This window comes from Palaemon carinicauda, chromosome 15 (genome assembly GCF_036898095.1).
Source record: "Palaemon carinicauda isolate YSFRI2023 chromosome 15, ASM3689809v2, whole genome shotgun sequence".
Lineage (NCBI taxonomy): Eukaryota > Metazoa > Arthropoda > Malacostraca > Decapoda > Palaemonidae > Palaemon > Palaemon carinicauda.
This window is the reverse complement of record NC_090739.1, coordinates 135,290,726-135,305,551: the sequence shown is the minus strand read 5'-3', so window position 1 is coordinate 135,305,551 and position 14,826 is coordinate 135,290,726. Positions and strand designations below refer to the sequence as shown.

Sequence of the window (14,826 nt, the reverse complement as noted above, 5' to 3'; positions counted from 1 at the left end):
GCAGAATGGTGGACAGAGGCAGGTGATGAGGCAACGCAATGAAAGAGACTTTAACATGTAACAGGCCTGTCCTCAGTCTATTGCAAATCAAGGCCGAAAGACTTGGGATGGTGAGAATAGTGATCCTCAAGTGTTCATACTATCCACATATAAAATTAGAGGGACTTTAATTAAAATGGGTGACTTTTATGAGCATTAGGGATTCTTTGGGTACCACGAAGAAAATGAAAGCTATGTGCTTGAATTGATAAATAATATTTTGATACTTTTTAAATTACAGCAAATGGAATATTTGCTTAGGAAAGAAAGAATCAAACACTTGCCATTGATTTAGTGCTGGAAAATTGGGTAATGTACAACAACTTTGTTGAAATGGAGATAGATAAAGAGAATCAGAAAGCAAAATTTAGTAGCCTCCAGGTAGAGTTAAGCCTAGAGACAAGGAAGAGGCCTATATAAAAAGGATCTGGAAAGAAAATATACAGTATACTTTAAATCAAACCAAGAAGGTCTTAGAGAATATGGAAAAGAGATGAAATAATTTTGGAAAAGGTAGAAGGAGGAAACAATTTGATGATGCAATAGAAGAGGCAACAAAATATAAGCTGCAAGCTAAATACAGGAGAAGAGTAGCAAAGAAAGACAGGATGCAAATAGAGACAGAATGGATGGAATGATAAAATCTGATAATTAATAAAAATATGAGAAAAACTCAGGACAAAAATATATTTTATGACAGGATATGGAAAAGAAAGGGTATTTCAGTTTTATCAAAAGCATGTGCAGAGATCAAGGAAAGAATCAGTGTGAGAACATGAAATACAGGTGTGCGATAAAGTAGATATTTGTAAAAACAAAAATATTCTAGAGATAATGACAAACTATAGGAAGGAGGAACGTGATGAGGGTATAAAATTATTTACAGTACAGTATATACTGTATATATATATATATATATATATATATATATATATATATATATATATATATATATATATATATATATATATATATATATATATATATATATTAGAGCCTTTGGTTACAAACAAATTTTATTTGAATACAAGCATAAATTTTTACCAAAATTTGTATTGAGTTGTGAATTTTGCAACGGTCTGCGAGAATTTTGCACTGTCTGGTCACTGTTGTGGACAAATACTAACTAGACTACTGTATTAAACAATGAGCAGACAAAGTAAAGTGATGCTAATACTTAACTCACCAAGTGTTCACACATATAAGGCCTAGGCAAAGCGAGCAGTTGATATATTTACCAACAATGCAGTTTCGTTTACGTGTCATTTTAAGGAAGACCCACAAGTAGTCATCGTTAGAGAGCTTCCTTGTCAAAACTGAATGTAAGTGTGAAAAAACGACAACTTACTGTCCAGAAGGCGTGAATTAAGTGATCCAGTTAGTGATAGAAAACGTTTGTATAAGAGACAGAACTCCTGATATTTTACTGAAGTTCTCATGCTGGGATATTCTCCTTCCCAGAAGTAACCTACTCCTCCTCAACGTCCTCTCTTGTTTCCCTCACTCCAGCTACGACTCTCCTCGAAGGTAAAGTGTGATTTAATTTGTCAATCATTTCTATTTCTATTATGAATTATTAATTTATATTCATTTCTAAGGTTAAGAGTTATAATTTATACAATATTAATAAATTATTTCTTTTTCTATTATGAATTATTAATTTATATTCATTTCTAAGGTTAAGAGTTATAATTTATACAATATTAATAAATTATTTCTTTTTCTATTATGAATTATTAATTTATATTCATTTCTAAGGTTAAAAGTTATAATTTATATAATATTAATTGTAAAACCTTTAAAAATTTGTGTTAATGTGTATTTATGGATATGTGGAATGTATTAAGTGAATTCCCTTTACAGTATTTCAAATGGGAAAAACTATATATAAGCATTTTAGGTTGCGACCTCGCCGCACTGCCAAAACAAATTGAACACATAATCTGAAGTACTACTATACAATATATATAATATCAATTATATCAGTATGAAAGCAAATTAAATAAAGGTATTCTCTTGTTAAAAATGGTCCACGATTGTATATATGTTATTTTTGGGCTCAGGCCATGTCGTCCTGATGGAAGGTTCCTTTAGTAGCTTCCTAAGGACTACCTCTCCCAAAAATAGATTTCCGTTAATTCATCAAAAAGGGCAAATCTTAAATAATTCAAATTCATTGACAGGAGCAGAGTGACTTTCGAGGTAACAAAGATTTGTGTCGACTACCAGGTCATCTAAGCAGATACTTGAAGTCTACAATAACATTCAAGTTTAACAGAGCATTCATATTTCCCTTATTCTTTATATTTTTCTATGAAAATGATAATACAGGTCTCATGACTTTCTTGTGGTGACGTCGACAAAGCTTACATCTCTGAATCTTCACATACGATCATATACAGTAGGTCTACAATATGTACATCAGTCAAAATCCTTGAACTGATTCCAATGTGCATTCTTAGATAAATTACATTACAACTCTTTGATTGACCTGTATTGCAAAATCCATGTGTTTCTCTTCCAAATCAGACTGATATCTTAAAACAATATTGCCGAAAGTTTGATTCCTCTAAGACTTACTGATATAAAAAATACATGGTAATATTAGGAAAAAAATATCCTTCCATGTATCAAATTTTGAATAATTGTTTTGAAAAATGTCTTTATTGAGTATATATTATTATGCCATCATGTGCGTCAGTAAAGTTAGCCAAGTATACGGCGTGTTTAACGCAATATCACAGTTTTAAGAGCAATGGTGTGCATGGTACATGTATGGAGTGCCAATGAAGAAAGGTAAAAGAAAATGTGGAACAACCGTGCGAGCAAAGTACTGAAACCAAAATTCAAACGAACACGCATTTTTCTGAGAGGGGTTGTAAGTAGGTCTTGTGTTATGGAATCCAATAAAGTAAATAGGAGTATTTCATATCTTTTCATTATTACATCAAACAAATAAACGCATTTGTAAAACAGAAAACACGACACCATGACAAAATACTTTCCACAATTTTCCATTTCTGAGCAGGGGAACAAATGCCTTTGTACAAATCAAATCAATTACGATTGTTTAACTGAAAATTGTGTCGCCAAAAAGGAGAAAAACTATCGTGTTGCTGTAAAAGCTCACTTGCCTAGAAAAGCATCAGACTTGATTTAGTTCTAAATTTGTGACATAAATCTACTTGCAAGTTTTCTAATGACATGTGAACTGTTATAACGGAGGCATCACCAACTTTGATGGAGAAGGGTTCAAGGAAAACAACCATAATTACTAAAGGAAACGTAACTTTGTTCTCAATTAAATACTGTACACAGAATTTGATAAATAGTACTACTGTATGCATTGTTCCGTAATGTACAATAATCTGCACTTTTGCATAGACAGTTGCAAATATTTTTCATCGTCTTCTTTCTTAGAAATGACAAAATTCTCAGAATTTACAACCCCTCGTCACCACGAAAACGAAGCGCTTCAATGAAAAGCTGAAACGTAAAATAGTTCATGGTATTTAAGAGTTCCATATTGAGGATTGAGAAATCTGTACATAAGGCCATAGATCAGAACCCTTTCATGAACTGGACCAAAGCTTCATTTTATTAAAGTGGAAGTGGCCACCCGTGAATAGACTTGGAATCTAAAAATTATGATATGAATTTTTGCAACTTCCATGAACTATCGGTTACAACTGCGTACAGCGTGCAGAACTTGCTCGCAGTTGATGCCACAGCTGTTAAAAAAGATAATGAAAAGCATTGGGCTTTAATGTCGACACATAAATGTGAAGCAATGTAATATTTTGAGCAAAAGGTCATAAATTCTTTTACTCAAATTTCAACATAATCTTCTAACTCTAAAAAAACCAAATGCTTAAACAGTGTTTTATAGATTTCAGCTTAACCTTTCAGGTGTATCGCTCTGTAAGTTTTTCGCGTATTCGAAGTTTTATATAAATAACAGACATTTAGAAATCTGAGAACTACATCTAAAGCTACAACTATTCTAATACTAACAAACTAGAGTAGCAATATAATTTTCATACCACTGAATTCATTTGGCTATTCCTATCTCTGACATAAATGTTCTCTATATAACACGTTAAAACGTTTTCTTGTAATTCTTCATTTAGAGCGATCACTGTATTCCATAAAGTTATATAAAATATTCTCTCCCATAGACATATTTTTAAAGCATCTCTAGTAACAGGGCAGTTGTGCTTGCAGCTGCAATCTCTTTCGACGTTGCCTTTCAGTGCTTGCAGTTCACTGTACATGTCTTTCTATCGTAGCAAAATGGAAGCACCATTTCTTTACAGCTGCAGCTTCTGATTACTGGATTTAATTACGGTATAAGTTAATCTTCTGTATCTTTACCATGAAGTAATTTAAAGTATCAAAGGGTCTGTTTACTTGTACTTTACCATATTTACATCTTATTGTACGAAAATTTCACAAGTCTTAGCAATTGCCTTACTCTCATACAGTAATTCATCAAATATATTTTATTTATCCAATAATCAGGTTATCATCCCAAAAGAAATTTTTCAATTACTATTTTGTTTCATAAAAAAATGAGTTAAATAAGTACAGTACTCTAAAACAACTCGCTGTCACGTTCAGAGAACTCTAGCTCTTGGAACTATTTCTGAGCTTAAAATAATGCTAAACGTCAAAATATGAGAGGACACTTCAGTATCTGTAGTCAAGAGGACATTTCAGTATCTGTAGTCACACTCGATTTTGATAATAAAACATTTCAAATATCCTTTCTCATATGCTAATCAAGTGCTAAATCTGGAATAAGAACTTTTTGTAAACAATGCATTTTCTGAAGTTTCTAAAAGAACGAGGAATTCATTATACTGTATGTGCATTGATTTAACAAATAGAAATTGAATCATAACTGGTATATTGCTAAGGTTAATATAATAATTAAATCTGAAAGCACAAGCCTAGACTGTTAATATAAAAATTTTCAGGTAATCTAGTTCGTATTTCTAGGTAGATAGAAATGCTTTACAGAATGGAATAAAAAATCCTACTTTGAGTTTATATGACATAATCATTTTGATTTTAAATCCTTAACACATCCTCCCAACAATTTTCGTACATTCAAACCTTTTTGAAATACGATAACATTATTAAAATTTAGGCATCAGAAATTATTCTGCATAACAAGTATCATCGTTGAAATCTGATGACGACTGGTTTTGAGAATAAAACAAGAGCTCCAAGTTCTGCATCCACAAGTGGATACGAAGTTGAGATTAGAAACGGCTTCATTTCCATAGCAAGCTACAAAACCTCAACAAAGAAGAATTATACCAATTTGCGGATTTCTCTAGCAGCTTGTATTACAGAAGTTGGATAATTACGAGGCTCCTGAGCTATTCGTACGCCTCCCACTGAAAAAATCGATTGTTCTGTAAAGAAAAGATAAAGTCTTCATTACTGACAATTGCAATCGAGGCATTTACAGTATTAAGGGTCTCCAGGGGCTAAGCATAAAAAAAATTGGCAAACACAAACACACAGCAAAGAGGCAAGAACCACCTACAAGAGCCCAGTTATCGCTACAATCTCCATACAAATAATTGGCACACTGCTCCTATAATTTTATAGTAGAAAAAATGGTACTGGATTGTGATATGATTCAGGAGAGTTGGAAAAGCAAAAAGCAAAAACACAACAACCAGGAAAGAAACAGTCATTATTTCTCTGAAGACAAAGCTATCTCAATGCACCTTGGCAAGGAATATTCATAGATTAGTTTGCGAAATGTCTGAGTTATCAGCTTTTATTTCTTTCCGACATGAAATAATTTTTCTACGTCAGGGGTATTACAATGGAGATCAGGACCTTGATAATTAAAATTTATTAAAAATTCCATACATAATTAATTCTAGGAAAAGTGTAATTGCCAAATATATCATATAATAGAATTCCTTATTTCTAAAGGTGATAGCCCTGAGTACTTGATAAAGCCTAACATGATGTTGCGTAATATTAAATTGTGATTTTAGCCATTTATTGTGTTTGAATATAAATCCCTGTTGAGTAAAAAACAAGAATATCTACAGAAGAGACTTGAGCTTTACACTTTGTGCTTACCCGGATCTAATTCATATATGTGCGGAGGCAAATCTGCAAAATATACATTTCTCAAAGCAGCCTCTGATGACAGCCGTTTGTTGGGTTGAATCTGGAAGAAAAATTATTGTGAAAAATACAGAAAGCAAATTAGAACATAAGAGGGAGAGGGGAACATTTCTATTTCTATGTAGCTAAATGATTCCTTATCACAAGTGAAATGTATTGTTCCGCTCATTTTGATAAAAAAAACTATACGCTCACACACATCCAGGCTACGCAAATGTGAATCAATTCATCTTTGTAGATAGTATAACTGAAATAAAACACTGAATTTTCATGACATATTCCTTAAACTCATAATTACAAATGTACCAGCTCATTAACACTGCCACAATCACATAATTAGAAATATACCAGTACTGTATTATTACTATGGATTAAAAGCTCAAGATAGAGATGACTGGTGAAATCTAACTGAGGCCCTTTGCATCAATAGGCATAGGAGGAGATGATGATTATCACTAGCTAAGCTACATACCTAGTTGGAAAATCAAGATGCTATAAGCCCAAGAGCTCCAACAGGGAAAAAAGATATAGACGAAAATTACCTGTAGGAACTGTGTTGCTAAAGACTCTGCATGAGGAATGTCATTGAGTCTGGGGAATAGAGATGATAGTCTGCGGGGACGGTGGAGCACCAACCGATGAGATTTATAATTCGGTAGCTGAGTAACACCCATCCACGTTTCCTCAGTGGGAGTTCCAACGACCTGAACGAAGGAAGAGAATGTATGAAAGCATAAGGACAAGGCCTGCTGCATCAGCGTAGTAGCTATTAATCATCAATCAGAAAACTATCAATACATAGTACAGTAGCACCTCAGGATACAAAATTAATTAGTTCCGGAGTGGCTTTTGTAACATGATTTTTTTGTGTAATGAAATAGAATGAAAGAGAGCCAAATATATTTGATTAATTCAGTAAACCTCACTGTACAAATTTTGTTTCGTATCCTATGGATTTTCTCATAATGGGTAAAAAAATCTTTGTATGTCGATTCGTAAAATGTTTTTTGTATACATAAACTTTCATGTCTAGAGGTTTCACTGTACTTATATGTGGCCTTCTAATTGAGAAGTTTTGTTTCATTGTTGATGTCGGCTACCCCCCAAAATTGGGGGAAGTGCCTTTGGTATATGTATGTATGTATGTCATCCTTTTTCTGCTTTAATACATGCATCATTTTGTTCCTCCCTTACCTTGAAAATCTTATCCAACTGATCTTGAATATCTCTGACACCTGGAAACGCTGGAACACCTGTGATCATCTCTGAGAATATACACCCAACACCCCACATGTCCAGAGAGGTAGAATAGTCTGTAGATCCCAAAAGAACATCCGGCGGTCGATACCAGAGTGTTACCACCTCGTGGGAGTAAGTGTGAGATGGAACAGACTTGGCACGGGCGAGTCCTGTATAAATTAGAGTAAGAAAATTAGCCTGTTTTGAAGAAAATACAGCACTTTAACTAGTTCAATCAATCGATCAATATCCCACCAGTTCTGGTACAACGCAGGCCCAGAGAACTCATGGAATCTGGGATATCTCATACCAGATTTAATTTTCTGGTAATCATGAAATACAAAATAATAAAATCTATATAAAAATAGCAAATAAAATTTTATTAAATCTTTAAAAGAAAATTTTATTTAACAAATTTTATCAAGTAAAAAATTGTTGTACTAAAAATAAGTATTTTTCAATATTAATCTTACCCGGTGATCATGTAGCTGCAACTCTGTTGCCCGACAGAAAAAACCTACGGGCGGGATACGCCAGCGATCGCTATACAGGTGGGGGTGTACAACAACAGCGCCATCTGTCGAGTAGGTACTCAGGTACTTCTTGTCAACAAGAACCAATTTTCTCTCTGTCGTGCCACCGGCAAGACCTACTTGATACGCTGTTGTTTCTGGAGTTGATTTTCACGCTTTTGGTGATGTATTCTCTCTAGTTATTAGCTTTCGCTGTACAGGAGTTATCATCAATACCTTATCAAGCTTTATTGATTAGATTTTGGATTATTTGTTGACGACTTGGATAGATTTTGGATTTCCCCCTTTGACTAATTCAAGATGTCTGACCCTACTCAAGTCCCCAAGTACAGGCAGTGTAGCGCTAGGGACTGTTCTTGGCGTCTTCCGAAGGCCTCTATAGATCCTCACACCGTTTGTTCCAATTGTAGGGGTAAAGCCTGTCAATTGGAAGATCGATGTGAGGAATGCGCTGGGCTTTCGGAATTCGATTTTCATGAATTCCTTAAGAATGCACGTAGGCTAGAGAAGGATAGGATCAGGAGGAGTTCGTCTCGCTCTTTTGATTTTTCCTCTCCCCATGCCCCACAACCTATTCCTTCCCCTGTAGTGGTTACACCCGACCCTTCTTCTAGCTCTCAGCAACCCTCAATGGCGGACATGATGCGTGCCATTCAGGCTCTTGGTGACAGAGTGGAGTCATTAGCGAATGACCGCAATCAACTCTTGGCCGATGTCAAAGAGTTGAAGGAGAAAAGTGCAGTGGGAAGTGTAGTAAGTGCAAGTGCTGTGAAAAGTGTCAGTGTTACGCATGAGGGTGCATCTGTTCGTGCCAGTCGTCCTCCCAGTCCGGGACCTCTTGCAAGCTCCCAAGCCCAGGGGAGAAGCAATGTCGAAGGACCAAAGGGTTCGACAGGCCTTGATCAGCGTACAGATGTACCCTCAGTGGTTGCGGACGTATCTTGCAGAGATCGTCCCACCCACAAACAGACGAGTGAGCCCATTCATTCCTCGTCTGCGGAAGAAGTTTCTCGTCAGAAACGCTGGACCAAGGTCTCACGACCTCTCAAGCGCAAGGTCCCTTCCGAGCGAGTCCAACGGCCCAGGTGTAGCCACTGGGTCAGTTCGGACTCGCCGCAGTCTTCCGAAGACTGCACACCTCCCAAGAGAGGTAGAGTGGTTCCGCAGCAGGCAATCACTCCGTCTGTTGCTGCACCAACCGCTGTAGACCCTAAGTGGTCTTTGCTGCAGTCTATGCAGACTCAGCTAGCTTCCTTCATGCAGGAGTATCGTGCTGAGAAGGTTGACACTGCACCCGTTAACCTACAACCTGCCACGGTTGTGCGCTCAACTGACACTGCGGCTGCCTGCTCCCACACTCCGGCTGTAAGAGCTCCACCACCGATGCGCAGTCGACCCTGCCAGATGCATGTTGACGTTAGCCGACGTGCGGCACCCTCCGTTGACATGCGTGAGCTTCCGCATCAGCAGTGGGAAGGTGCTGTCAAGCTGCCGTGTTTTGACGCAATGCGGCAGTCTCCGCAACCCACGGCAGTCCCCACCACGCACCACCACTCCGCTTTTGTTGTTGCCAGCTCTCAGACTGACCAGCAGCGGCATGATGTTGGATCCAGTGCAGCTACGCATGCACCCGTGCTGCCGGATTCAGCTGTCCAGCTTTCTTCTCCTCCTTTGCCGCTTCCTCCTCAGCATTCGGATGAAGGAATCTCTGATGACGACGAAGCTGCGCATTTGGACGATCAACACTCCGACATTGATGAACCCAAGACTACGCCTCCCTCCTTAGACTTTAGGAAAGTCCTTGCACTGTTTAAGGAGTTGTATCCGGACCAGTTTGTGTCTGCAGCCCCTCGCTCACCTCCCTCTGAGTTCGCTTTAGGCATGCAGTCAGCAGCTCCTGCCTTTACGAAGCTCGTACTCGCGCGCTCATCCAAGAGAGCTTTACGGGTACTGGGAGAGTGGTTGCAGGCCAAGAAGCAACTTGGGAAGACATCCTTCATCTTTCCCCCGACCAAGCTTGCTTCCAAATCTAGCGTCTGGTATGCCACGGGAGAAGTTCTCGGCTTGGGAGTTCCTGCCTCTGCCCAGGGCGACTTCTCAAGTCTGGTAGACTCTCCCCGCAGACTGGCTATGAGACGCTCCAAGATTTGCTGGACCTTTTCGGACATGGACCATCTTTTGAAGGGAGTTTTTCGTGCGTTTGAGATCTTCAACTTCCTGGACTGGTGTTTGGGAGCGTTAAGCAGAAAGACCTCCCCTTCGGATAAGGACTCTGCCATGCTCATCATGTCATGCATGGACAAAGCCATTCGGGATGGGTCTGGCGAGCTTGCGGCTTCTTTCGTGTCTGGAGTTCTTAAGAAGCGAGATCACCTTTGCTCCTTCTTGTCGGCGGGGATCACACCATGTCAGAAGTCAGAGCTGATGTTTGCTCCGCTATCCAAGTGTCTCTTTCCTGAAGAGCTGATCAAGGGGATTGCCGCCTCGTTGATCCAGAAAGACACCCATGACCTGGTGGCGTCATCCGCACGTAAAGTCACAGCTTTACCTTCCGTGCCTAGACCTAGGATGGACACACCAGCGTCTAGGTTCATTCCGCCCTTTCGTGGCAGAACCTCCAGCAGAGGAGGTACCCGTGCCGATAGTCAACGTGGCAAAAAGAAGAAGGGTTCCAAGTCCTCAAAAGGCAGAGTCTGACTGCCTTCTTCTCCAGACAGCAGTGGGAGCCAGGCTCAAGAACTACTGGCAGGCCTGGGAGAACAGGGGTGCAGACGCACAGTCTGTGAAGTTGCTCAGAGAGGGGTACAGGATTCCATTCTTGCGCAAGCCCCCTCTAGCAACTACTCCCATCGACCTCTCTCCCAGGTACAGAGAGGAGGACAAGAGGCTAGCTTTACAGCAAGAGGTGTCTCTCTTGCTACAAAAGGGAGCGGTAGTCATAGTCCGGGACCATCAATCCCCGGGCTTCTACAACCGTCTCTTCTTAGTAGCGAAGAAGACAGGAGGGTGGAGACCGGTGCTGGACGTCAGTGCTCTAAATGTCTTTGTCACCAAGCAGACGTTCACCATGGAGATGACGAAGTCGGTGCTAGCATCGGTCAGGAAGGAAGACTGGATGGTCTCGTTAGACCTAAAGGACGCGTACTTTCACGTCCCCATCCACCCAGACTCCCAACCTTTCCTAAGGTTCGTCTTTGGGAAGGTGGTTTACCAGTTCCAAGCCCTGTGCTTTGGCCTAAGCACGGCACCTCTAGTGTTTACCAAACTGATGAGGAATATTGCCAAATTCCTGCATTTGGCAGACATCAGAGCCTCCCTCTATTTGGACGACTGGCTTTTAAGAGCTTCGTCAAGTCGTCGCTGTCTGGAGAATCTCAAATGGACTATGGATCTGACCAAGGAATTGGGTCTCCTGGTCAATATAGAAAAGTCCCAACTCGTCCCATCCCAAACTATAGTCTATCTAGGTATGGAGATTCAGAGTCAAGCTTTTCGGGCTTTTCCGTCGGCCCCCAGAATCAGTCAAGCCCAAGAATGCATCCAGAGCATGCTGAAAAGGAACCGGTGTTCAGTCAGACAGTGGATGAGTCTAATAGGGACGCTTTCATCGCTGGACCAGTTCATCGCGTTAGGGAGACTCCACCTCCGACCCCTTCAGTATCTCCTAGCTGCTCACTGGAGAAAGGACATGACGCTAGAAGCGGTCTCAGTTCCTATATCCGAAGAGATGAAGTCTGCACTGACTTGGTGGAAGAACAACATTCTTCTCAAGGAAGGTCTACCACTGGCTGTTCAGACCCCCGACCACCTTCTCTTCTCGGACGCATCGGACACGGGCTGGGGTGCGACACTGGACGGTCGGGAATGCTCGGGCACCTGGAATCCGGATCAAAGAGCGCTACACATCAACTGCAAGGAGCTACTGGCAGTTCATCTGGCCTTGAGAAGCTTCAAGTCCCTCCTTCTAGGCAAGGTGGTGGAGGTGAACTCCGACAACACTACAGCCTTGGCGTACATCTCCAAGCAAGGAGGGACTCATTCGATGACGTTGTTCGAGATCGCAAGGGACCTCCTCACCTGGTCAAGAGATCGAAAGATTTCGCTTGTTACGAGGTTCATTCAAGGCGACATGAATGTCATGGCAGACCGCCTCAGCCGGAAGGGTTAGATCATCCCTACAGAATGGACCCTTCACAAGAATGTTTGCAACAGACTATGGGCCCTGTGGGGTCAGCCCACCATAGATCTGTTCGCTACCTCGATGACCAAGAGGCTCCCAAATTATTGCTCACCGATTCCGGACCCAGCAGCAGTTCACGTAGATGCCTTTCTTCTGGATTGGTCCCATCTAGACCTTTATGCGTTCCCCCCGTTCAAGATTGTCAACAAGGTACTGCAGAAGTTCGCCTCTCACGAAGGGACAAGGTTGACGTTGGTTGCTCCCCTCTGGCCCGCGAGAGAATGGTTCACCGAGGTACTGCAATGGCTAGTAGACGTTCCCAGGACTCTTCCTCTAAGAGTGGACCTTCTGCGTCAGCCGCACGTAAAGAAGGTACACCCAAGCCTCCACGCTCTTCGTCTGACTGCCTTCAGACTATCGAAAGACTCTCAAGAGCTAGAGGCTTTTCGAAGGAGGCAGCCAGAGCGATTGCCAGAGCAAGGAGGACATCCACTCTCAAGGTCTACCAGTCAAAATGGGAAGTCTTCCGAAGCTGGTGCAAGGCGAATTCAGTATCCTCAACCAGTACCTCTGTAACGCAGATAGCCGACTTCCTTTTACACCTAAGGAAGGTAAGATCCCTATCAGCTCCTACGATCAAAGGTTACAGAAGCATGTTGGCAGCAGTCTTCCGCCACAGAGGCTTAGATCTTTCCAACAACAAAGATCTACAGGACCTCCTTAAGTCTTTTGAGACCTCAAAGGAGCGTCGGTTAGCCACACCAGGTTGGAACTTAGACGTGGTTTTAAGGTTCCTGATGTCAGCAAGGTTCGAACCGCTTCAATCAGCCTCTTTTAAAGATCTCACTTTGAAGACTCTTTTTCTCGTTTGCTTGGCAACAGCTAAAAGAGTCAGTGAGATACACGCCTTCAGCAGGAACATAGGATTTACATCTGAAACGGCTACATGTTCCTTACAGCTTGGTTTTTTAGCTAAAAACGAACTCCCTTCTCGTCCTTGGCCCAAATCGTTCGAGATTCCAAGTCTGTCCAGTTTGGTTGGAAACGAACAAGAGAGAGTACTATGCCCAGTAAGAGCTCTTAAGTACTATTTAAGACGTACGAAGCCATTACGAGGACAATCAGAAGCTTTATGGTGTTCTATTAAGAAACCTACTTTACAGATGTCGAAGAACGCAGTTTCTTATTACATCAGACTTTTGATTAGAGAAGCCCATTCTCATCTGAATGAGGAAGACCATGCTTTGCTGAAGGTAAGGACACATGAAGTTAGAGCTGTCGCTACTTCAGTGGCCTTCAAACAGAACCGATCTCTGCAGAGTGTAATGGATGCAACCTATTGGAGAAGCAAGTCGGTGTTCGCATCATTTTACCTTAAAGATGTCCAGTCTCTTTACGAGAACTGCTACACCCTGGGACCATTCGTAGCAGCGAGTGCAGTAGTAGGTGAGGGCTCAACCACTACATTCCCATAATCCCATAACCTTTTTTAATCTTTCTCTTGAAATGCTTTTTATTGTTGTTTTTGGGTTGTACGGAAGGCTAAGAAGCCTTTCGCATCCTGGTTGATTTGGCGGGTGGTCAAATTCTTTCTTGAGAAGCGCCTAGATTAGAGGTTGTGATGAGGTCCTTTAGTATGGGTTGCAGCCCTTCATACTTCAGCACCTAGGAGTCGCTCAGCATCCTAAGAGGATCGCGAGGCTCAGTAAGGAAGACGTACTTAAAAAGGCAGAGTAATGGTTCAAGTCGACTTCCTTACCAGGTACTTATTAATTTTATGTTTGTTATTTTGAATAACTGCTAAATTGAAATACGGGATACTTAGCTTCTTATGTTAACATGTATGCTGGTCTCCACCCACCCCCCTGGGTGTGAATCAGCTACATGATCACCGGGTAAGATTAATATTGAAAAATGTTATTTTCCTTAGTAAAATAAATTTTTGAATATACTTACCCGGTGATCATGAATTAAAGGACCCTCCCTTCCTCCCCATAGAGACCCAGTGGACCGAGGAGAAAATTGGTTCTTGTTGACAAGAAGTACCTGAGTACCTACTCGACAGATGGCGCTGTTGTTGTACACCCCCACCTGTATAGCGATCGCTGGCGTATCCCGCCCGTAGGTTTTTTCTGTCGGGCAACAGAGTTGCAGCTACATGATCACCGGGTAAGTATATTCAAAAATTTATTTTACTAAGGAAAATAACATTTTTTAATTAAAACGTTTAACAGTTACTGACTATCGAATAGCAGTACTTATCCTATCCAATAAACAATTTAAAAAGGCGGTAATTCCTTTAACAGTTACAAAATTATTGAACTAAGATTTAAGATGTAATACAACACTTATAAAGTACTTTGCCCAAGGATGAAATGCTTTCCAGAACTTTCGGTTTTGCCAGTGGCTGACGTTATCGATGCATACGATGATAGTCTACCACAGGTATTTGTGTAGTACTTTAAGTAACTTATATACAGTGGGACCCCAAAGAGGATGAGGAGCAAAAAGGCATAGTCTGTCTCCATTATTTCGAATTCGCATATAGAATGTACAGTATCAGAGTATGGAGGATGAACTGGCATCACTTGCATATCCAGCAAAATTTGCAGAAATAATTAGAAAAGGCTAATATCATCCACAGCAAGTTTTTAACTGCAATGAGGCAGCTTTTTT

At 40.5% G+C, this 14,826-nt stretch overlaps 2 protein-coding genes and 1 long non-coding RNA gene across 3 annotated transcripts in view; 1 reads left to right on the top strand and 2 right to left on the bottom strand.

Annotated features, from left to right (window-relative positions):
* LOC137654776 (uncharacterized) overlaps positions 1-14,826 on the top strand; it is a 314,879-nt gene that overhangs the window by 229,018 nt on the left and 71,035 nt on the right. The gene's annotated exons all lie outside the window — the stretch shown is intronic.
* LOC137654774 (attractin-like protein 1) overlaps positions 1-14,826 on the bottom strand; it is a 280,888-nt gene that overhangs the window by 215,238 nt on the left and 50,824 nt on the right. The gene's annotated exons all lie outside the window — the stretch shown is intronic.
* The window catches only part of LOC137654773 (cyclin-dependent kinase 14-like), a 42,247-nt gene continuing 28,459 nt past the window's right edge, over positions 1,039-14,826 (bottom strand). Inside the window, exons 4-7 of the mRNA XM_068388721.1 lie at positions 7,393-7,607; positions 6,741-6,902; positions 6,151-6,241; positions 1,039-5,462 (exon numbers count right to left, since the gene is read on the bottom strand). Coding sequence (XP_068244822.1) covers positions 5,359-5,462; positions 6,151-6,241; positions 6,741-6,902; positions 7,393-7,607 — 572 coding nt within the window. The 3' untranslated portion in view covers positions 1,039-5,358. The remainder of the gene's footprint in view (positions 5,463-6,150; positions 6,242-6,740; positions 6,903-7,392; positions 7,608-14,826) is intronic.